The 24,572-nt window shown below is 49.7% G+C and overlaps 1 protein-coding gene across 4 annotated transcripts in view; it reads left to right on the top strand.

Annotated features, from left to right (window-relative positions):
• The window catches only part of DOCK4 (dedicator of cytokinesis 4), a 2,129,281-nt gene that overhangs the window by 1,972,754 nt on the left and 131,955 nt on the right, over positions 1 to 24,572 (top strand). For all 4 annotated transcript variants that reach the window (XM_069627915.1, XM_069627916.1, XM_069627917.1 and 1 more), the window contains one exon: positions 20,264 to 20,347. In XM_069627915.1, the coding sequence (XP_069484016.1) occupies positions 20,264 to 20,347 (84 nt within the window). The remainder of the gene's footprint in view (positions 1 to 20,263; positions 20,348 to 24,572) is intronic.

Here is a 24,572-nt window from a genome sequence, read left to right on the forward strand (position 1 = left end):
CCACAGTGATTGGCTTGTCGACTGTTTGTAAAGACCGGAGGGGGGTGTCTGTACTTCCGCTCTCTATATGGCAGAGGAGAGGCACAGAGGACCCCAGCCAAGATTCTCTATTATTGGTGCGTGGTCGAGCAATCAAGGCCTAGATTCTCAGGAGGTGATGCAGGCTGGTTCTTAAGTACAGTGTAGTCCCCAAGCACCTAGCACCCACAAAGGAATGTCCACACACTGTATTAGTTAAAACACAATCTTTATATAATTCATATTAAAGGTTATGTACAATATCACGATAACTCACTTTGTACTCGGTTATCTATAATGGCAAATATACAGTTCTACGTGGTACCACAATTACTATTAAATCTCTTTAAAGTGCATCAACTGTACGGTTAAATGGCACACAAATCAGTTTGTAACAGAAACCAACAATAGATATAGGAGGAAAGCAGTTGGTGAGAGCAAAGCCCAGTCCATATATTGTTCACAAGAGACTTTCCAATAGTTCTGCAACCCCAAAGTACCTGGCGTTGTAGCGTTCCTCGTTGGGGAATCAACGGCCCTTCTTGAGTGCCCTCCCTTTAAGGCAGGAGTCACGGGTCGTCGAATGTCTGACGGAGAACAGGGTGAGCTACGACAGTGAAGTGGCAGCTTCATTCCTAGCGGTGCTCGTCGATGGGGAAGCGTAAACGTCCTGCAAGGAAGAGGCGTGCGGGGCTCTTCGATGTCGATAGTTCTGGACCGCAAAGAGTTTGAAGAACGGAGGCCCAGTAAGGGTGTCGAGTCCTCGCCGTCTCTTTGGTCTTTGGGTGGCGGGACATCCACCGGCGGATGCTCCTCGGCGCGTCAACGGCCTGGTCTTCTCCGGCGAGATAAGGTGGGTGGCGGTGCAGACGAGCGCATCCATGAATCGAAAGTTCTTAGGCAACGGGAGCACGGCGGCTCCGGTCAGCGATGGTGTTTGTCGACAGTGGCAGACAACAGTCCGGTCGCTTCTCTTTGGGATTCCGTGGCAGTCCCCATCCCCGGTCAGCAGCCTGTCTTAGGTCTGTCTACCAGGGAGCTTTGGCAAAGATCAGCTGGTGCACGATGGTCCCTCGTAGCTCGCAAAGAGGGCTCCTTACCAGGTCCTCTCTGGGTCAGTCCTTGGAGACACAGCAGCTTTCAGATTGATAAAGAAGTGCAACAGCAATTCTTCTCTTCCAGCAGGGCTTCAAGGTTAAGCTTCAGTTTTACTCCAGTTACTCGTCGTAGTGGACTTCAGCTTCTAAACACGATTCCTAGCAGTGAGAATTGCTTCACCGCCGAAACGGGAAGCCCCCAGATATATTAGTTGATCTCCCATTCATTCTGCTGGGTCATACTCAAGCATCTAATCACTGCGAAGGGCATTCATGCAGGCAGGCAGCCAATCGGGTGCATAGTGCATTCAGGCCATTCACTTCTCTCCAGACACTCACATCAAGTTATGTGTATTGGGACAAGTACCCAGCCATTCAACACTCCACACTGCATTCATACCAGTTTCGGGCTGGGCTGTCTCAGTCATTGTGTCAAACACCAGAAACTAGACATCCACAACAAGAATGCGTATTCGTCACACACTCCATTCTCCCAGGTCCCACCCACAGGTATACCCACAACATAAGGTCGTTGGGAAGGCTCCAGCCAGTCTGGTCAGCACCTCCCCACACTACCTTATATGAAACTTCCACCCAACAGCCAGTTAGGGGGAAGGGACAGAGTCACGGCTTCCCAGGACTTCGGGAAGATCAAGGTAACAGGCGATGGGAGGGCAAGAGGCCACGGGCGCCATCTTGTCTCCATCAGGAATCTACCGATTCCAATGACAGGGCCTGGGCATCTCAAAATGGAGGACGCTCAGGGCACCAGTCAATTCAGCACGGAGCTGCCACCAGCCCGTACCATGCTCTGTGGGCCACAACATACACTAGGGGCACAGTGTTTTACCCCCCACCCATGGGTGCCATAAGGGTATCCCATGGGTCTGTTCACCAAAATCAAAAGAGAGAGCTGCACCGCCAGGAGTCCCACATGAACTCCTGCGCGGAAAATACGACAGAACACGATAAAAGGAAGTAAAGGACAAGGATACAGAGGCCCTGTCCCTCCAATGCATTCCCAGCATCACACTGTTAGCCTGAGTAGCCATGCCATGGACACTTGGGGGGTGGGGGGAGGGAGGATTGTGTGCTGGAGTTTTGGTGGTGGGCGAGGAGAGGGGGTTTGTGTGCTGGGGTGTTTGTGGTGGGCGGGGGAGGTGGGATTGTGTGCTGGGGTGTTGGTGAGTGGATTTATGGTGCAAAATATTACATAAATTTTAGTTGAACAACAACAATGCGTGGACATTCCTCATTGTGTACATGTGCAGTTTGTTGACCGTGCTGGTAATGGACAGGGGCAGGGTATTGTTCTAGAAGAAATTGTCTATTAGTGCCTGCCGGGCCAGTCTCCCTTCCCTCACGTCATCCCTATGAGTGTCTACTATGGCTCCTGCCTCATGCTGTTCCTCTGGGTGTGGCCTGTCCGCGTCGGGGATGTAGTGGCACATTCCTAATGTTGTGGAGCAGTGCACACACCAGAACAATTTTCGCAACTCTGTTAGGGGCATACAATTGTGCTCCGCTGGTGCGAACTAGGCAATGGAAACGTGCCTTGAGGAGTCCAAAGGTGCGCTCAATGCATACATGTGTCCGGCTGTGGGCATGGTTGTAGGCTGTAACGTGTGGTGTATGTGGGTCACGCAGAGGGGTCATTAACCACGCCAGCAGTGGATATCCGGAGTCACCTGCATGGTGTGGCATACAGACATCAGTCAGTTGTATCATACATGGTTCAGCTATCACAGCGTATTGTGCCATTTTTAGCCCTGTGCATGCATGTGTGCATACCGCCCAAACAATGTGTATGTGTGATGACTGTGCAGCTGAAAGCAAGCGTCCCCAAAAGGCAGAATACTCCCCACAATGAGAGGCAATAAAGGACACACCCCAGGAGGGAATGAGACCGAGACCAAGTGCGGGTGATGTAAAGGGTTTTTTATCTAACCAATATAGGGCATGCAAAGGACTCTGCAAGCTCCAAGAGCACTCTGTCTGACAATAGCAAAGACAGTCATATTTATTACAAAACTACGTCATAAATCCTGTAAGCTATAGGGGACACAAAAGTCACAGGGATTGGGTGGCATTGACTAAACTATAGGTGGTGCGTTGATGAGCTGCTCCAGGATTGGTGGACATCTGCGTGGTGCCAACGTCGGGTGGACGGGTCTGCTGGGCTCGTCGGGGTGGAGCTGCCAGGCCGGACGTGGTTTGTGTCGATGATTGGTGGCTGCTCTAACACTTTGCCCTTGTGGCCACACACACACAAACACTCATTACATTGTATGACTCCAGTTGTCCTGCAAATCCTACAATAGGTTAATCTATGATCACATGAAAGACAAGGGAAACAACATGCAATGTGAAACTTCACCAATACATCAGTGTACAGTTGCTTTTGACCTCTCGACCGGGTGTCATAAGTCCAGGTGTCTTGTCAGAGGTCACGGGGTGAGCTGCCTTGTCATTTTATCTTGTTAGATGTGGTGAGGGATCACTTTACGATATGTTGGTACAGGGGTGGATAACTGTTTCTATGGCCCATTAACTTGGGGTGAACTGGAGTACCATTGGATCAGTAAGGGCACACCTCTGGCCTCTCAAGGCGGTGGAATTTAGGACCAGGTTGTGCATAATTCACTCGGCCAACTATGGCATCCTCTGACATGGGGGAGGTAAATACTTGAAGCGGGTCCAGCAGGAATGTGGAGAGGTGAAGCTGTGCTGTTCGAACACCAGCAAGTCCTGGCGGGCCTTGACGGGAGGAGGGGCAGATGGCCTTGTAGCTCTAAGCTATTCTCTGCTCCTGGACTACACGATATACCATAAGGGAGAGCAGTTACTGCAGTTAGTGGTATTAGGGTGATAACATGTTTCTATCGTTTACAAAATTGTTTACTGCTTCATATGTAACAATGGGGTCTGGCAGTGACACATGCATTACATAACGTGAGTTGAACACATATTGATAATTCACAGGACATATAAGCGAATAGCAACGTGAGGTAGCGTCAGGTTGGATTGTATACGCAGGATCAGAGAAGCAATATGTTAGTTTACATTCTTGTTCATAGCAAAAACCGGCTCAGTGCCCATGATGGCTGTTACACTTTTTAAACCGCGTTTCACTACATTTCACACAAGTATTCTCTGTAACGCTTTTCAGTTTATCCTTTGTGCATTAGCAGCGATCATTAGTCAGTATAAGGCGGAATCTAACAAGCCCTTTCATTAGACCTTCAAAGCACATCATATTTTGCAGTGGCAGGAGTTCATGGGGGAAGGTTATTGACACCATATATTTTAAATGTTGGGGGTTAGATGCAGGGTCAAGACTTATTGAATTGGGATGGTTCTTGTTATTTTCCAGACTCGGGCTGCAAGTCAGGTCACTTCTAGGTCAGTGATGTACTGCAGAAGGTAAATGATATAGTGTTTGTTCTGATACTTGTTCGTGTCGGGTTGCTCGTGAGAACGGGCTTTCAGCGTATCTGCCATGGGGTGGAGGTGCAGGGGGGAGCGCATGGCTCCCTGTGCGCATTGAGCGGGGGCCAAGCTACAGCTTTCGCAGGCAGGCTGTTTCATTTGGGCTTTGGGCATTACATCTAAAATGGAGTCTTAAGGTTTTCAAAATGGTGTCTACGGTATGTTACAGTACGAGTCGATAGGCCCTGTGTGTCGATCAGCAGCCATCCTGCCTCCCGGGCCCAGGTGCATGGGGGGCCGCTGACGAGTCACGAACCTCACAGAGGTGGGGTATGTGGGGGAGGTGGTCCTATAGACCTGTCCTCCCATACACAGCCTTTCTGTATGGTGACATGCATACATTTGCCGGTAGATCCACACTGTGTCAATGTGGCGGGCGTTATCAGGCGTGTCCCAGGTGACTGCACATGGGAAGACATGCTGTTGGGTGCTGCTGTGTGGTTCTGCGCAGTGCCACATTCCTTATGCATTGTACACACACCGCTGCCAGCCCAAAGACACATTAGACCACATCAGCTTGTGTGTCCAGGTGTGTCCGACTTGTGCATGCCCCATTGGATGCCCCCTGTCGTTGGTGTAGGTGCTTCCCGGGTGCTGCCAGTGAATCCACTCATCATGCCATGCTTTGTTTCAGTGTTGCCACGCTTCCCCGTGTTGGCCTGGTGCTTCACTGTGCATGTGTGGCAGGGATTGTACCCACCCACTATCCAGGTCCGTTGTCCCCTGTACCTCTCCATGTATCCTGGAAGAGGGCTGTTGCGTAGGACCATGGATTTATGGTTGGAACCTGAATAGCAGTGGGTGATGATGAGGTCTGGCCCGCAAGTCGCGTGCACGTTGAGGTAGTAGTGCTTCGGTTCCTGTATACGGCCTCATGGGCCTGTGGTGCCACTAACGCAGCATGGGTGCAGTCAATGGTTGCTATGACATTTGGCAGTTGAGTGGTGGCATAGAACCTTGCCTTCATGTTATTGAGCTGGGCCTGGGTGGTGGGCAGTGCAATATGTTGGTTTACATGGTGCATGAGTGTATCCAGCACCTGCCCCAGGACTGCACAGAATGTGGGCTGTGCACCATGGCCACAGAGTGCTGGAAGGTGCCTGTCCGCAGGAACTGCAGGACTGCCACCAGCTTCACCCATGGTGGCATAGCTGTACAGATATTGATCCTGCTCCCTTTGCCTTCCTGGATTGTGGCCAGCAGCTCTGAGATGGTCTCCCTGTTGAGGCGGTACTCAGTAACCAACTGGGTGTCGCTGAGGGCGCAGGGTGATGGCCTGGGGATGGGTGCTCGCCTTGCTTGGACCGCTCTCCTCCTCATCCTCATCCCCTCGCCTTGTACTCCCTGTGCCCAGGCCCGGTTGGCCTGCATCTCAAGGTCCAGGCGCAGCACAAGCAGCTGCCAGTTCCAGTTTGCAGCAAATAATGTCAGCATGGTGTTTGTAACAGTGTTTGATATAGGGGTGTGCCTTATGTAGCCCTCTGGAGTGCATTGGATGCACCTGTGGCTTAATTTCTGGCACCTGTGTTTATTTACCTCCAGCTGGAAGCTGGAGGTAAATCTCGGCTGTGTTAAATCTCGACTGTATTAGACATGGACTTGTGATAGGGCTGTAATTGTGTGTAGGTAATTAAGCACTTTTTCTCCAGCATGGGGTCTGGCATGGATTCACATGCTCATGAATATTCCGCGTCGTCAGGCTGGGAATCCTCGGTAAAGAATGGGGTCTGGCATGGATTCACATGCTCATGAATATTCCCCGTCGTCAGGCTGGGAATCCTCGGTAAAGAAAAAATCAGTATCAGTTTCATTTCTGATCTGTCTTTCTTAGTAGTAACCAGTCACTGATCTCTGGGTCATACTGCCCCCAGCCAATGACTGTCCTCTCCATAAGTCCCGCCTCTGGCAGCCATCCTCAGATTTTTACCGCACGCTCAAGTGTTGGGAGTCCTCGTGTTTAGCTCTCAAGTTTTTTGCTGCGTTTTCATGTTTTTTTCAGGAGATTTCTCATTTTTTGATTTAATCGAGCCTCAAGCTCCACCGCTTCTACTTCCGATAATGGGGACCCGTTTCGGAATTCTTCTACGCCCCTCAAAGGTGAAGTTTTCGTCGAGTTTACACTTCTTGGAGGATTCCGGAAGATCTGCGGCCTACCTCAATGGACATGGCCCAGGACAAGGGGAGCTCGACGCCCGGATCCAAGCTGTTCAGGAACTGCCCTGGATGCGGATTATATAACGTTTTCAAGGAGGACAAGCATTCGCGATGCCTCTACTGCCTCCATGGGGACAAGACGCACATGGAGAAGGAATGTGCGTTCTGCAAGAACCTTTTGGAACGGACCAAACAAGATCGTCGTTCCCGCCTCGCCACCTGGCTGGAGAAGGGCACAGCAAGTGAGAAGGCGAAGAAGAAGTCTGAGCGGGCTTCTAAGTCCTTTGGGGGCGCCCCGGCGACGGGGGCCCAACAGAAGGCCAAGCACCGCAAGTCAGCGGGCTCCGGGAGCACCGAAAGGTCGGGCTCTTCGGTTGCCAAGCAGGGTGCTACTTCCGCGGCACGTTTGACCACGAGCCAGCGCTCTGGTTCGGGGAAGAGGAAGTCCGAGAACCCAGGTAGGCTGCTGGAGCAGACCCGGTCGATCTCGAAGGGGGAGCGAGGCGCTGATCCTCCCCTCAAGGCGAAGGCCCAGGACGCACCTAAGGTGGTGAGGGCTTTGATCCACCCGGCTAAGGCCTCTACCGAAGTGGTCGCTGCAACCCTGGCGGAGCCGGCTGAGACTACACCAATGGAAACGGCCTCTGGGCCCAGAGCATCCCTGCCGCCTCGGAGGGAATCCTCTTTCCAGCCCATCGCTAAGACCCCCGTGAAGCCCCCGGCTGAAAAAGAGGGGGGTGGGGCGGTGGCCATTACAGACTCGGAATCAGCCTCTGAGGAGGAACTGGTGGAGACCGAGGAGGGCCTGAACGAAAGGTCCATAGGTCTCAACGAGAGGTTCAGAAACCTCAACGAGAGATTCGAGAAGGTTCGATCCCAGGGGGCGGTCTCTGCTGATGTGATCGAAGATAGCGACGACGAACAGGGCCCAATGAAGCGGCCATCCCGTCCGTCGCAGCCATTGCCCGAGCCCCAGGATAGCTCGGCGGCCATTTTGTTGGCAATCCAATCCTTATGTACCGAGATAAGGACGAGATTACCATGTACCCCGACGGAGGAGCCAGAACCAGGCCTGTCAGGAAGCCCTCCGAACAAGCGGAGGAGAGTCCACCCCACTCCGCCCTTCATGCTTGCGAGACCGGTGGACCCCTCATCCCCCTCGCCGGGAGAGGATACGGCGACGGATACGGCGGCGGGGACGGACGATGACGGCGGCGATGACACAGCAGACATCCCGTTGTCACCCCCCCCCCCGCGGGCGTCCCCAGCCGACGCGGTTGGGTCTTTCCACGCCATGATAACCAGGGCATCCGAGCTCTTCCAGCTCTGCCCTGAAGAACAGAAAAAGGAGGGGTTTCTGTACCAACGACGAGAGGCTAAAAGGAAGACGGCCCTCGCGGTGCCTTTACTCGACGACATCTGGGACGAGGGGCTTGCGGTCCTCAAGAACCCTGCCACGACACCCGCCAAGAGGGACAGGTACGAGAAGAAGTACCGAGTCCCTGATGCCTCCCCCCTGTGCCTCAGGGCCCAGCCCACGCCAGACTCGGTCGTCTCGGCAGCGGCTAAGAAGAAGGCAGCAGGCACGGCGGCTTCAACTTCCACTTCCCCGCCGGACAGCGAGGGCAAGAAGTTGGACTCTATGGGACGAGTCATCTCGTCGGGGCGACGACGATTAAGGTGGCCAATGCCTTAGCGATCGTGGCCCGCTACGACAGGGAGCTCTGGTTCAAAATAGCTCCCCTGCTAGATTTCCTGCCTGATGACAAAAAGGCGGAGGCCCTAGAAATTCTGCACGAGGGTGTGGTGGCGTCGGATCACGCCATAACGGTGGCGACGGACATCGCTGATACCGGATTTCGCCAACTGGCCAACAGAGTTTGCCTCCGACGACGGGGATGGCTCAAGGCGACAGACTTTCGCCAGGACGTCCAGACCAGGGTGTTGGACATGCCGTTCGACGGCAACAACCTCTTTGGTAAGGCGGTGGATGAGTCTCTACAGGCCATCAAGACCGACTCGGAGACGGCCCACGCCCTTGGGATGCTTCAGCAGCGACGGCCCTTTCGGAGCCCCGGAGGCAGACAGGGTGCCTCCAAAGGATCCAGCGGTGGCTCCTCCGCTTACCGCCAGGCGGCTCGCTCCTCTTCCCAGGAGGCCTACATAGGTCGTGGCAAGTGAGGGGGATCCCGCCGTCGTCGTCAAGGAGGCCAAGGCGGCAAGGCCACCTCCAAACAAGACTGACCCGGCCGTGTTGTCGGGGCCCCCACCGAAGCACCCCGGTGGGAGGCCGGCTGGCGAAGTTCGTCAGCGTGTGGGAGTCCATCTCCACCGACCGTTGGGTGCTGGACACCCTGGCCAACGGGCACTCGTTGGAATTCCAAAAGAAGTGCCCTCGCATTCCTCCCATGGCCAGGAAGGAGAATCACATCCCTCAACTGCTGTTGGAAGTAAAGGCGATGCTCAAAAAAGGTGCCATCGAGCTCGTCCCCAGGAGGCTCTGGGGCTACTGAGTGTACTCAAGGTACTTTCTCATCAGAAAGAAGACCGGCGGTTGGCGCCCCATCCTGGACCTGCGTCGGTTAAACAAATACATCAAGGTGCAGAAATTCAGGATGGTCACCCTCCAGCATGTGCTGGGACAGCTGGAGGAAGGCGACTTCCTATCGTCGTTGGATCTGGTGGATGCTTACTTACACATCCCCATTCTAAAAAGGCACAGGAAGTTCCTCAGGTTCGTGGTTCAGGGACGCCACTACCAATTCAGAGCCCTACCGTTCGGATTAAAGTCGGCACTCATGGTTTTCACCAAGTGCCTGGCACCAGTGGCGGCGCGGCTGCGCCTGCAGGGGATCCACGTCTATCCCTACCTGGACGACTGGCTAATCCGGGCAAGGTCAAGGGAACTCGCCGTAGATCATAAGGCGAGGACCGTCCGGTTGCTCACGGAGCTGGGGTTCGCCATCAACTACCCCAAATCCCACCTGGTTCCATCGCAAGTAGCTCTGTTCTTGGGGGCGAAGCTCGATACTGTGGAGCAATTGGCCTCCCCTTCAGAGGAGAGGACCAAGACCATCCTGGGCAAGGTGCGGCGCGGACGTGGCCAGTGTGAGGTCTATCAAGTTCCTTCTCGGGATGATGTCCTCATGCATCTACCTTGTGCCCCTGTGCAGACTTCGGATGCGCCCACTACAGGAGTTCCTCGACACCCGCTGGTTTCAGGAGAGGGGTTGCTTTGAGGACAGGATCCCCCTGTCCTCAAAGCCGTGCACAGAAGATTAACCCTCTGCGGATTACGGCCCCTCAGGTGCTGCCGTACCTACTGTCGCTTGCCAAAGCTGGTCTGGCTCACGCCTCCATAAAAATACATCTGGCTGCCATCTCCCGATATACCAGGACTACGGGACGGGCGTCCTTGTGGTCTCATCGCCTGGTGAAGGAATTTATGAAGGGACTATTCCGATCATTCCCGCCGGTGAAGGCTCCTGCCCCGGCGTGGGAGCTTAATGTGGTGCTGACCAGGCTCATGGGAGCCCCATTCGAGCCTATGCATTCGGCACCTTTGAAGTTCCTGTCATGGAAGACAGCGTTCCTCGTGGCCATCACCTCTGCACAACGAGTGGGAGAGATTCAGGCCCTATCTTGCAAGCCTCCATACTTGACTTTTTATGACACGAGGGTGGTGCTAAGGACGCACCCCTTCTTCATGCCCAAGGTGCCGTCGGACTTCCACCTCAACGAGCCCTTGGTGTTACCAGTTTTCTTCCCGTCGTTTTCGACGCCGGCCAAGAGGACTTTGCACTCGACTGGATGTAGCTAGAGCGCTGAAGTTCTATGTGGACTGCACAAAGAGTTTTCGGAAGACGTCACAACTGTTTGTGAACTTTGGGTCTGTGAATCAAGGGAAGGCTCTATCGGAGACTTCCATTTCCAGTTGACTCTCCGGCTGTATCATGCATTGTCACCGGTTGACAAACCGACCGCTGCCCGGCCGTCCGAGAGCCCATTCGACCAGAGCTATCGCTGCTACCACGGCGTTCCTGTCTGGTGTGCCCCTGCTGGACATCTACAGGGCTGCTATGTGGAGGTCGACGCACACCTTCACAAGATTCTACTGCGTCGATCGGGACTCCAGAGAGGAGTCCAGGGTTGGCCAAGCAGTGCTGCGCAACCTGTTCGCTTAAGGTGAGCCTGGTGAGGAGGTAAGAGATGCTTAATGTTGAGTTGTTGCATTGCTTAATGTTGAGCCTGTTGCCACCTCCCGTGGTTGTGCATGTGTTTACTGCTATGTATTATTTTCTTCATGAGCATGTGAATCCATGCCAGACCCCATGCTGGAGAAGGAACAAGTTACTTAGCTGTAACTGTTGTTCTCCAGCATGGGTCTGGCATGGATTCACATGCAAACCCTCCCGTCTACCCCTCTGCGGCTCTTCACTTGGTCATACTGCCACTTGGCGTGCTACCAAATCTGAGGATGGCTGCCAGAGGCGGGCTTAGGGAGAGGGCAGTCATTGGCTGGGGGCAGTATGACCCAGAGATCAGTGATTTGTTACTACTAAGAAAGACAGATCAGAAACAAAACTGATACTGATTTTTTCTTTACCGAGGATTCCCAGCCTGACGACGGGGAATATTCATGAGCATGTGAATCCATGCCAGACCCATGCTGGAGAACAACAGTTACAGGTAAGTAACTTGTTCCTTATGCTGGCTGTAATTGCTCCGACTGTAATTGCACCAGCTGTAATAAGGCCGGCAGAGATAGCGCAGGCTGTAATAGCACCGGCTTGTGACCCGGCAGAGCGGTATTGGTGGTGCTGATTCCGCTATCGCTGGATTTAAGTGCTATTTCCAATCTCGTTATGAGGCACTATGTTTCAGGAATAGTGGGGGTGATCTGAGGTCTTGGATGAGCACACACAGTAGTGTATCAAAAATATAAATTTTATTAAGCCCAGAACAAACACAAGTGAAAAATGAAGAACACAGCAATGCTACAACTTAAGCACAAACTATGTGTAAAGGATGTATTTGCTCACTTTTCTGCAAATACAGTAAAGTGAGGAATCCTGCCAAAACCTGCAAGGGGGGAAAGCACACAAACTTTATCACAATGGCCTACTCCAGAAATGGATATCCCTAACTTAAGAAGTCCAGCCCTACAAAGATTGGAGCCTTGAGCTCAATGTTATGCTTGTGCGTAAAAGCGCTTGTTGATGTGTAAAGCTCACAAGGGACAAACTTCAAGGAGAAGGAAAAGTTAGAAGAGGACACTGGGAAGGAAACGTTAGAAGAGGACACTGAAGTGTGAGGAATTTGGTTCCATGAGTCATTGGGGGGTCTGCTACAGAGAACAAAGCTGTACCCAACTTTCAGACGACTCTAGAAAGCAAGAGCCACCCAAGTCAAGGCAAGGACCACAAGGGATCCTTCATGCAATAAAACTGAATGGATGAACTAGGGGCCACCGGTAAGTGGTATGATTACTCACTCCCTTTAGCTCACTCCGAGTTCAAACTTGGCAGGTTTGAAGAATGTCACCTGGACTACGAAATCCCCTCCTTGGTTATGCTTCAAAGTGCACAGGCACTGCTGCGGGTGTGGATGCGGTTCAGATTTACATCAGGAGCTGAATCTCTCGTCACTAATGCAGGACAAAGAAAGCACTGATGCAGCTAGTCTCAGGACACTTGAAGAAAAGCGGGAAAGTTGCCAGCATCTGTCGCACAGTGACGCAGGAGCACCCAAGTCTTGCAGACTGACGCATGCTTCTCACTAGTGGCCCAAAGCAGTAGGGATGACAAGATTTGGCAAGAAGGTGCTTTACAGTGCTAAATGGATTCTTCCAAAGCTCGAGCCGAAACTCGCTCCAGCACGGGGGCCAAGGTACAAGCTGGTCGGTCCATTGGAGGGCACAGGGACACTTCTGAGAAGGCTTGTTTGTAGGGCACCATGGAGACGTTGAGAGTGATTGGTCCCATCACTCCAAAGGGTTGAAGCACCTTTGCAGACCCTCGGAGATCGAGTGCAAAGCAGGGCTCTACCGAGACAGCAGCGGGCGAAGGGTGCCAAACCTTCTCTGCGCGGTTCCGGACAGTCCTTGGACCTACTCTGCTTCTCAGGATACTTGGCTCCATTTAGAGGTTGATTCGGACCTAAGGGTGATCTGCGGGTCTGCACTCAGTACCCCTCCTTACATATCCTAAAGTCCAGTGAGTGTTTCCACCCAGCTGGCCAATGAAGAAATCTGCTCCACTCATGCATGCCAGCAGTGGTTCAATCAGGGACCATTGCAGCTCTCATCTACTCGTGCACACCAGACATCCTGGCACTAGTAGTGTGGATTGGGACCAGACAGTCCCAGCCCACTTCCTGGTTACCCACACACATGACATGCATTAGCCCGTGAAATGCATCGGCTTTGGCGGGAGAATGCATGCCCAAATATGGATTCCCTGGGTCACAAAGAGCAAAGGGAAGCCCAACAGACAAAATGGCCAAAGGAGAAGACAAAATACCTTGTGGCATGGCCATGATGGACACTATGCGGTAGTCATGAGCCAAACGCGGTAAGCGCAATATGGCTTGGTAAAAGTTAATAAAAGTACTTGAAAACGCTTCTGCGGCCACCAGTCTGCTCCTAGGCACATTGTTATGTTACCAGAAAATCCTTAAGGAATATCTAGGGCCCAAAAACGAAGTACCCCAGTGCACAGTACTGTAATGTATTTGGCGCACTGAAATACAGTTGCCAAAATGGCAACAAAGTCAGAAGACTGAGGGAAACAATGTTTCCCAGTACTGACTGACAGCAGGACAAGTCGGTTTCCCCAGAACGCTAAGCGAAAGGCCAGTGGAGTGCAGCTGAAGGCTGTGTTCCACTGGCAAAAAGTTAGGACAGGAGGCTGAAACAAAAAAAAAAGTTGTCTGGTCCGCAAATATAGAGGTACAATTGCAGTCAGTGAAATTTTACCTAACAAGTGTACCTCACGTAGCAGCCCTGCAGATGTCGAGCAGGACCACACCAGAGAGAAACGCTATAGTTGCTGCGATGGCTGTGGCGGAATGGGCTCTCTGCTGGCCTGGAAGGGATCTGTTAGCCAGCTGATGACAGTGCATGATGCAGCCGGAGAGCCATCTGGAGACGGAAGTCTTCGACAAAGCCTTCGGTCCAAAATTGACAAACAATTGAGAAGTCTTCCTAAACCCCTTTGTGAGTGCCACATAGAACTTAAAGGCACAAGCAATAGCCAGCAAATAAAATGCCATCTGCGCCTGCGACGACGAATTCAGGAAGAAGACAGGCAACACCAAAGGCTTGTTGAAGTGGAACTCGGACGGCACCTTGGGCATTGAAGTGGGGTGTGTACGCAGTCCCACCCTTGAATCGTGGAAGGACAAGTACGGCTGCTTGCAAGACAAGGCATGTATCTCCCCAACCTGCCTGGCTGAGGTGATCGCCACAAGGAAAGCCATCTTCCATGAGAGAAATTTGAGCGGGGCTTGATGCATCGGCTCAAATGGCGCCCCCATCAGTCTAGTCAAGACCACATTGAGCACCCAAGCCAGGGCAGAAGCCTTCACCGGTGGAAAAGTCCTGAAGAGTCCCTTGATTAACTTCTTGATGAGTATGTGCGACCACATGGATTGCCTGCAGGACAGGTATCCTGGTGTAGCGGGATATGGCAGCCAGGTGCACCTTGATAGAGGTGTGAGCCAGTACAGCCTTGGCCAAGAAAAGCAGGTATTGAAGGAGCTGCAGGGCTGTGACACGCAGAGGAAAGATCTTCTGAGCCTGGCACCACACAGAGAAAAGCTTACACTTATGGCTTTAGTATGTCAACGTTGAAGAGGCTCTGGCTTTGGCCAGGATGTCCTTGCACTCCGCAAGGAAAGATGTCAAAATTCTAGGGCTGCAGGAGCCAAGCCCTGAGGTTCAGTGACGCTGGGTCGTGGTGCAGATTTGCCCCTCCCTCTATTGAGAGAAGATCGGGAAGTAATGGCATCCTAATGGGCGGGGCCATAGCAGATCTGTGTACTATATTTGTTGCGGCCACGCCGGAGCGACAAATATCAACCTACAGCGACACCGTCTGAGTGTGTTGATCACTCATAGCAGGAGTGAGGAACGGAGGAAAAGCGTATAGGAAAAGTCCTTCCCCCATACTCCTCGGCTGCAGGAATCTGCTGGCGAACCTCTGAATTCGTCGCCGTCGCCAAAAGTTCGATCTGTGGTCAACCCCATTAGTGGAATATGAGATCCACTTGGTCCTGGCGAAGCTCCCACTCGTGGCAAGAACGTATCTCCCTGCTGAGCTAGTCTGCATTGGTGCTCTTGGTGCCTGCTAGGTGTAAGGACAAGAAACATACCCTGACGAATGGCCCAGTGCCACAGATCCTGGAGTGCTTCCAGATGTAGAACATGGTGGTGGTGTTGTCCACGAAGATCCTCACCACCTTGTCCCTCAGAGATAGCAGGAAGGACTTGAGGGCCGAAAAGCTCCAGGATATTGATGTTAAGTCTTTTCTTCTGGCGTGGGTTTTCCGACCTTCCAGGGAAGCATCTGTGGTGACTGTCTCTTGGTAAGTAGGGACTTGAAATGGAGCCCCTTGCGTGCGATGAGGGCGCCAACCTCACCACTGTATCGCCTGTCTCAAACTCCTCGTTGAGGGTGATCTTGTCCATTCAGGACCCAGAGACTTGTAATCACCTTGCATCCAGAAATTCCTGCAGAGATCTCATCTGAAGCCTGAGAAGGTGGACAAGGTTGATGCTGGAGGATATCATGCCAGAAAAGTGACTGTATTGAGTCGAGAACCCAGAAACAGAGTGTTCTGCAACGGCTCCAAGCAGGACTTTGGAGAATGTGTGGAGAATCCCAGATCCGTCAGCAGACACATGGTCCTCACTGTCTGCTGGCTCGCCAGAGTATGGGACGTGATCGGACTAGCCAATCGCCCAGGTAAGAGTAGACGTGAATGCCCTTGAGACAAAGATGCACCACCACAGGCGCCAAGCACTTTGTAAAGACCCTCAGGACGATTTCATGCCAAAGAGCAGCGCCTTGAATTGATAGTATTGCCCCTGGACCACGAACCGCAGGAACTTGCGTTGCTTCCGATGTATGAGGACCTGGAAGTAGGCGTCCTCCAGGTCCAGCGACAGCAGGAAGTCGCATTCCTCTAGTTGGCTGAGCACGTTCTGCAACGTGACCATTCTGAATGTCTGGGGCTTCAAGTACTTGTTGAGGTGTCTTTGGTCCAGGATTGGCCTCCACCCTTTCAGACCAGAAAATATCTGAAGTATCTGGATGGAGTCATCGGGCCTCATTACGAGTCCGGCGGTAGCCGTGCTGGAAAAACCGGTAGGCTGCCGCCAGAACGATAATACCATTCTGCCTCAATGATTGCCGGAATCACTGGGGCATTAGAACCCCGATGACCCTGTAATTCCGGAGGCGGAATTCTGTAAATCCCCATGGGGACCATGGAAACACCGGTTCCGTCTATGACAGAGCCGGTGTTTCCATGTCCGCCTGCAGGCGGGTGGTGTTACTTCCGCCATGTCAGACCTGGCGGGAGTGAAACCTCCCGCATGCAGGACTCGGAATCAGCCGGTCCGTAAACAACGATGGCGGCGGATTTACCGCCACCTTGTTCCCGGACCCGCTGACTCATAATGAGGCCCATTGTCTTCATCGGTTTCCGTCGCCGTATCCGTGCCCGTGTTCATGTGCGTGGCAGGATCCCCAGTTGGGGTCAAGTCCCGAGCTGGAGGCGGTGGCGCCGGTTGATGCCTTGGGCCAGCAGGGTCTTTTGACCTGTGCTTGCACCGAGAAGGTCTGAGTAGGGCCGGTGTGGGCGGCCGTCTCTGCTGAATTTCCGATGCCAGTGTGTGCAGCATGGTCAGAATGTCCAAAGAAGAAAAAACACAAAAGAATGATGCCTCACGGAACAGTAAATCAATCAAATTATTTCATGTTAAGGACTCCAGACAGGAATGAAAGAATGCGATGGGTTAGCGTAGGCTAATTAAGTCATCATAAAATCCATGTTCTTTATTTAAGATTATACGTTTAAAATTTCTAAGGCAAATTCTAAATTTCTAAGGCAAATTGGAGAACCTTCTAAATTTCTCCTGAACAATTTCTTAAACAGTTTAATACATATACCAAAAAACATTTTCTTGCTGTGATGTGCAAAAAATTCAAAAATACAAAAAGTGCATGTGCAAATACGCATATGAAAAAATGTATATATTCACTCTTGAATTCATACACCCTGTCAGTTGTTGTTTTTAAACAATAAATCCCAACAGTTATTTTCGACAATGTATAGCAACTATACATTGAAAAAATTTAGAATTCTTTTACACCACTATGGAAAAATTCAAGTGTAGGTCTAGTAAAGGTAATCGAGAGGAGTGTGGAGGTGGACAAACTCCTCTACTCTTTATTAATGTATCTCCCTTTTCTTTAGTTTTGCTGGAAATATCATCTAGGTCTATAGGAACTGATGTCCGTCTTTTTTTATGACTTGAACACAGCATATTGTTTGATTCTTTTTTGAAAGATTTTTTATATCGTCTTTTATTGCTTTTTTACACCATCCCATGATCTATCTCAGCGGTAAAATATGTTCATCTCTGGTTGTGTGACGAGGGATTTTTCATCCTCAACCACATGTGCAAGATAAGTCTTAATTATCTGTAGTATCTGTTATCAATTGGTGGCATTCAACCTCGATTCAGTACAGAAGGAAGGACAATTCTCTCGCTCCTTTTCTCATGAAACTCCACCCTGTATAATTTTTAGTGTTTATTTATCCATCGAGAACCCTCGTCTATCCGCAGCGTTCCTCACTGGATCATAAATGGAGAGGCGTTCGGCAGGGTACCCAGTGAATGTGCCGTCTCTGTGTCGGTTCTTTCTTCTGTTCTGTTTAAACCTACACGGTCCGGCCCTTCTCATAAACAAAGTATACACCCTTTGTCTCAATTTATATTATTGAAGGAAGCTTTTTTTTCTTTCTTTCTTGTCAACGGAGAAGAGGCCAGTGCCTGCAGGCAGGCACATGTCTCACTCTCTCAGCTCAGACAATATGTGCACCTAGTTAATAATGAACAACACTACACACACACATCCCACCGACCCCCTCCAAAGTGAAGGACTGGTGGGGGCTCCCCTCAAAGCATCCGAGGATGGGGGCCCAGGGCAGGAGCCCCGTTTGCCCTCCCTTAAAGACATCACTGCAGAACCAAGATGCACAGACTCATTGCCATAGAATGGCTAATACTGTTCTAAACATAAAAAGGGAAGACGGAATGGAGCGAGGCCCTCGCAGGAGGAAGCAGGAGATTGGAACGCTGAAAGCTGTAGAGGAGACGGAACACCAACAGTACCAAGGACGGGACGTTTACCCACTGCTAAAGGTGTCCCTAGAAGTTGTGTCGCACACGAATGCCTGCGAGGGGCAGAAGCTTGACCTCCCAACCAGTCGGGGAGCCTGGAGCGTGTGTGGAAGCAGAGAAGTGCAGCTCAGAGGCAGGGAGTCAGCGCGGAGCCTCCGCAGGCAGTGGAAGCATCGAAGGGAAGCCGTGAGAGCCTAAAGTGCCTGCGAACAACTGAAAGGCACCGGTAAGCTCTCCAGAGAGGTCCAGAAGACCTGGACAGTTGGCAGGGCAGCTAGAAGAAGGGAAGAACATAGAAGCGAGTCTGGGACCTGCACCCATATACATAACCAAAGCCTCCACACCAATCCTCCTAGTCACAGTACCTGGCAGGACAATATACCTGGTTGGCTGTGACCATCCAAGCAATAGTAGTAGTAGTCGAAAAGGCAACTCTGGGATTCGCACCCAAATGAAGAAAGATTAAAGCAATCTTCATACTCACAGCTCCTGGCAGGGAAGTATATATACCAAGCTGCCTGTGACCAAAGGAGAAGTAGTAGTAGTAGTCGTCATCATCAAAAAGGCGAGTCTGGGATTCTCACTTACATGAAAAAAGAACCAAAGCAATCTTCATACGCACAGCATCTGGCAAAAGAGTATATCAGGTTGGCTGTGACCAGAAAAGCAGTAGTAGTCAATCAAGAAAATACACAATTGGGAAGTATAGAGAAGACAAACCCTGAGACTCACCCACATGAAGAAGGCGCTAAAGCACTCTTCATCGTCACAAAACCTGGCAGGATATTGTACCAGGTTGGCTGTGAAACCAAGGAGAAGGAAAGAGGAAAAGAACCTCATTGAACATTTGGAGGACACAACAATCTGGGAACAAATTTGTCTTTGAATACTAAAAGAGGAAAATACCCCCATTGAACATTCGGAGGACACACCAACCTGGGAGTAAGGTTGTCCTTCCTTTTGGAGTTTATTTGTTGCACAATTTCTGAACTTTATTTTATGAGTTGGAATAGAACTCTGAAACTAAAGAAGTTCCCCTTTGCACATTAGTTTACGTTCTTAGTGTGAGTGCTGGAAATAGGAATTTTGACACGACAGTGGACTTGTTTCTTTGGACTATCCTGACAGACTACTTAAACTATTATTTTGTGGCAGAGTAACCCCTCTTAGTGTTAGGGTCAGGAAGGTATTTCTCCAACCCTTACTTGTTGAATAAAAGTCTCTGCCAACAATTATACCACCTGTGGTCGATCTCCTCCTTCCACACCGTTATAGTAATTTGTTCATCTAGTCTGCGTCCAGGGCTATTTCAAGAGCGGAATCTCTGGGAGGAACATTGTGTTGATCAGAAAGAACAATCGAGGATCTGCAGTCGTTACCATCGCAAAGGGCAGAGGTCTAGTTTAAAGATCTTTTGCTACATAAGCAAAATACCCCTTAAGCTGCGTCACTTCCGGTTTTGCGCAAAAGGCTAAGTGCTATTTTCAAAATACACAATTAGAGTTTAAGACCTCCTGGACACACTTCCTATATGACTTTTCCTGTATCTTCCCTTTCCACTTCCAAGAAGATTACTGAAAATTGAGCTATGCTGCTGATCCTTTTTGTATGAGTGAGATCTTTCAGTGGTTTTCAGTTAAGAGTTGGTCGGTACCTGGTGAATGTGCCCGTAATAACGTTTACTGGCACTTTTAGTGGACCGGCTGACTACAACTTTGTCAGTAAGGGTGACGGATTTACCTTCAGCTAAGAGCTGGAGGTAAATCTGACCCCTACTGGCAAAAAAATGCCATTGTTACTGGCACTGTAATTCCGTTGCCGGTACTTGCGGCAAAATCCCCCCATGGAGTCATATGGGACTAAATGGAAATGGGGACTTACTGTGAATACCAGCATTTGTAATCTGTCGGTAATACCAGCAGAAAAGTGCCGGTAGCGCTATTACTGTTTTCGGTATCCTGGCGGTCTTACTGCCAGGATACCGGTAAACCCATAATGAAGCCCTAGTCTTGTGATTTGGAAGAGGAGCCTGTATGTTCTCCTAATTTGCATTCCACTGCTCTGACCTTATCTCATTACTATTTTCCCACAGGCGTTCTTTGTAAAAGACTACGTCTTAAACCACCCTGAGGATGGGGACAAGATCACACGCTTAAAAGAGCTGATGCTTGAGCAGGTAAGATCACTAAATACATAGCCTGTGGAGTGACTGAAAATATCTGACCTGTTAAAATAACACAATTACATTTTTTATGAAACGCACTACAGGGTTGTTGTTAAACTACATTTTGTCTTATTAGTGGGAATAATTACATGCTATAATAATTTGTTTTTTTTGCAAAAATAAATAGAAAACGTAAGTCACTCCTGCATGCAGAGTAAATGTCTTGCCATTCATCTGCTGGGGTTAGGCTATGACGTGCACGGAAAAGGATCAGAAATATCTGTCATATTTTCTGCGGACACCATTTGAAATCCAAAACATGTAATTGTCTATCAGCTATTTGTGAATCACAAGAATGTGAAGCGAATACTCTCAGTAATTTCCCCTGGTGTGGAACATTTCGATAAAACAATGGCCTCAGATGCATGTCTTTTAAAAATATATATATATTGATTGCTTCCTCCAGAGTATACCTAGTGCCAAAACATTGGGCCGCTACTAGGTTAGACATGTTACTTTGTTCCAATAAGTGTTAAGTCCACAGGGCGACTTATCTCATTTGTAGTCATTGCCCAGCTTTGACTCTTCAATGAACTCTCTTCGGAACTGGGGGACTCGACCCAGCCCTTTAAGACGAAGTAGCAATACTATGAGATGAATGGGAATTCAGAAGTTACTCAAACATCAATAATCGAAACGACTCAAGCAGCTGGCAAAAAGGTTGACTGTTTAAATGTCAATTATCTAAAACAGGCAGTACAACGGACATCAACTGACGTCTCACAGCATGGTCTCAACGATTCACATAAAAAACATCAAACTTATAGTAAAAACTCGTCATTGATGATGTTTAACCTACAATCACTACCGTCATCCTACGTGGTAAACTACAAAAACCTAGCAGCAATTGTGATTGGGTCTTAGGGAACATCTACGTATACGTGCCATACTAGTCTAAGAAAATGATAGGCTCCTTAACATCAGGTGGGGCAACTAAGCCCTCCCCTCAAACAGGTCACTATGAATGTCACTAAATACACAACGTCCCATTGGTTATACAAACTATAGGGCCCTTAAATACGCGGCCCCTACAATTGGTTGGCACTCTTACATCCGTCAGTACTTTTCCACCTACGTTTAGCAGCACGCAGGCTAGACTTCCAAGTGCTGGTGAGCTGGTCATAACCATTGCTTCCCACCAATTAGCATATCATCACCTCAGTGGTCTGCTGTCAATTAATGCTTTGAACTTGTCCTTGCAAATGTTCTTTGCTCTGTAGAATTCAGGGGAGTGAGGGCATGCTCTGCATCTATGCGTAGGTACGGTTCGTCATGTTTGTCCAACTTCATCCTTCCACGTGACTGAAGACCACAAATTTGATATCTGGTGCATTTAAAATACTATTTTTAATAGACCTCTGACGTCTTCCTTGTTTTTGTCCATGTCTTATGAGCAGGGGTTTCGTTCTTTCACACGATTGTAACTAATGTCTGTTCATCCCAGTACAATACAACCATGGCTTCTTGGGGCTCATCCAGCCTCGCCTTTCTGAGATCTGCTTCTCTAAGTCAATTTCTTTTTCAACTGCGACACACTGGAAAAGAGGCATTTCTTTTCTTGTCTAGCACTGCTATAACACATAGTAGAATCATCAATTCTTTACTTGCTTCTATATATTTATACATTGGCACTTGCTGCAAACTATTCACTACTTAGCTAGCCTCAAGAATACTTCGTCTACTTGTGTTTCTTTGCATATTTACATGTGTAAAATGACTTGATATCTTCATCGTTTCGGTAGCATAAGCCTCTTCATCTTGAGCCCAAGATGTTACTTATCCTTGATACTTTCTTGATGCTTTATAGAATATCTGCCTTCTCTTGTCTCTGCATCTTTTCTATGTACATCAGGCTTGCTTCGTGTGATGTCACCATTCTTCTCTTCCAGACATTTGTCCTGTTTCTTCTGGAATTTCATTCAAATGGCTATCATACTGTCGTGTATGCAGGTATGGCTTTCTCAATGGGAACCTTGCTTCCAGGATTCCTCTTGGTATCTGTATTTTCAATGGTACTGCACGTGTCTCACACTCTGGGTCCCAAAATATGGGCGAGCTGGTGGAGGTGGGGGTACTTGACTCCTTCTCTACACATCCCTTCTCTATTCATCATCAGCCTTTCTTCTTAGATTTTGGAAAAGTTCTTAAAACGTACTTATTTAAAACTGCTCAGATTGGATTTTTTTTATTTAATTTATTTATGTCCTTCCACCCATGGATTCGTCATCTATGAAATCTATCTTCCAGTGCAACTGCTCTTAAGAAACTTTGCTGACACCAGGGGGTGAAGCATGGCTCTGCATCGGCACTGCTCAACGCCTCCACGTTCCACAAGCGAGACATATATATATATATATATATATATATGCAGGAGCTGTGCCCTGTTCCTTTTTTATTTTACACACTCTGCTCCCTTGAGGAACACAGTTTCTAATGAAGCCTATAAGAGCCGTGGCCGAGCTTAAGAGTGTATTTTTGTTGTTTTTTTTCGGAGTCTCTGCCAGCTCGTCCGAGTGCGGTGGACTTTGTTGCTGCTGCAAGGCCTTGGATCAAGCATCTTGAGCCAAAGGGCCTCCCATTCATCTGGTGTGGAGGATTGAGTGGGAAAAGGTACCTGCAGCACTTGTTCCTCAGAAGAGTCTTTGGAGTGGTGAGCAAGAGGAAGAAGAATGTTTCAAAGAATTGTGGGTGAGCGTCACATCTTTTGGTGATTTTCCTTCTTTTTGTCCTTGCGGACCTTGGGCCGTTTTTCGGTTCTGTGCTCCATGCTCCGGAACCTTGAACAAGTCCCTCTAATGTCTTTTTCCTTGTGGAAAAAGGTGAAGAGTTCTGCCACCGCTCACAAACACCTTGGAGTGCATCGAATGACATGACCGGAAATTCTTTGTGCCATGTTGCTCATCGAGACAGTACAAGCAAAAATACTGTGGATGTCAGAGATGGACATTTGATGCCTGCAGTCGACAGAGGTTTTGAAAACTCAATCATTTCGTGCCACGCCAAATCCAAAGAAAGCCTTAGTAATACTTCTAACGAAGCAGAGTTCCTGAAGCGGGCAGAGGGCACAAAACAAGGAAATAAGGTCACGGGGCACAACACCTCAGTATATACTGTCCTGATGTCATGTCCAGCACGGGGCTTGTAGAGGCACCAGGCAGAGCTGACTAGGAAACGCACTTCTTTCCCTGGCGACCAATGAGCAGCTGTGTGGGGAGATATCATAGATGAGGAATTTGTGAGAGGAAGGAATCCAATAGAGCAGCTACGCTGGAGGGATATCTATTCAGATGAGGAATCTGTGGGAAGAGAAATGATAGGTGGAACATTACCAGTAAGTTTCCCTTTAGGTGAGTGTAGTGGGCTGCCAGAGCCAAGAGGAATTGTGAGAAAAAATTACTGAAACTGGCATATAAATAATGCAACATGTACCTTTACTTTACTTTCAATTGGCGACCACTTTGTTAGCACAGGATTAAACTGGCGAGCAGAATAGTGAATGCGAAGTGGAACTTATCCAGGGAGTTCGTCCCCTATCCTTAAGGGGAAGTCCCCACTGGGTACTGACACTAGGGAGAGCAAGAGAGCGAGCCAGATTGCAGCATGCAAGCTGCCCAGCCAAGACGCAGAGGAAGGCCCATCCCCCTTCGAGGCAGAGTCAGAAGGCAGTCACACGCAGATGGCATAGAGCATGGAAGACTGAAGAAGCACGTGGAATGTTTCTCCCCGCAACCAGGCCAAGCGACTGAGAAGGGACACGACCGTCAGAAACGTGGTCGTCTGGCACTTACTGGAACTGATACTGAAGTCTTGTCAGGAACCGACGGAAGCACTAAGGACCATGCACCGATGTAGAAGTCCAGCGAAAAGGTGAAACCACGCTGCAGCCTCCCTATAGGAATGAAACACTTGCCCGTGTATAGGCGCTATACAAATAAACATTACCATACCAAACATTACCAATGTCACTGGAGTAAATCTGGTAGACTGTACATTCAAGGAACCGAGAGGAAGGCGGACCAGCCAGTATATACCCCAAGCCGGGGTGCGAAACCGAAAAGCCCAAGAGGTGCTGAGGCATGTGAAGGCATAATGAAGTAGACACAGAGAACAGGTTCAGGTTTTATCTTACAAAGTTTTATTAACTTAAGTGTCAGGATAGAGTAAGCCTATGCTAAAG

This window comes from Ambystoma mexicanum, chromosome 12 (genome assembly GCF_040938575.1).
Source record: "Ambystoma mexicanum isolate Mex_15411 chromosome 12, UKY_AmexF1_1, whole genome shotgun sequence".
Taxonomy (NCBI): Eukaryota; Metazoa; Chordata; class Amphibia; order Caudata; family Ambystomatidae; genus Ambystoma; species Ambystoma mexicanum.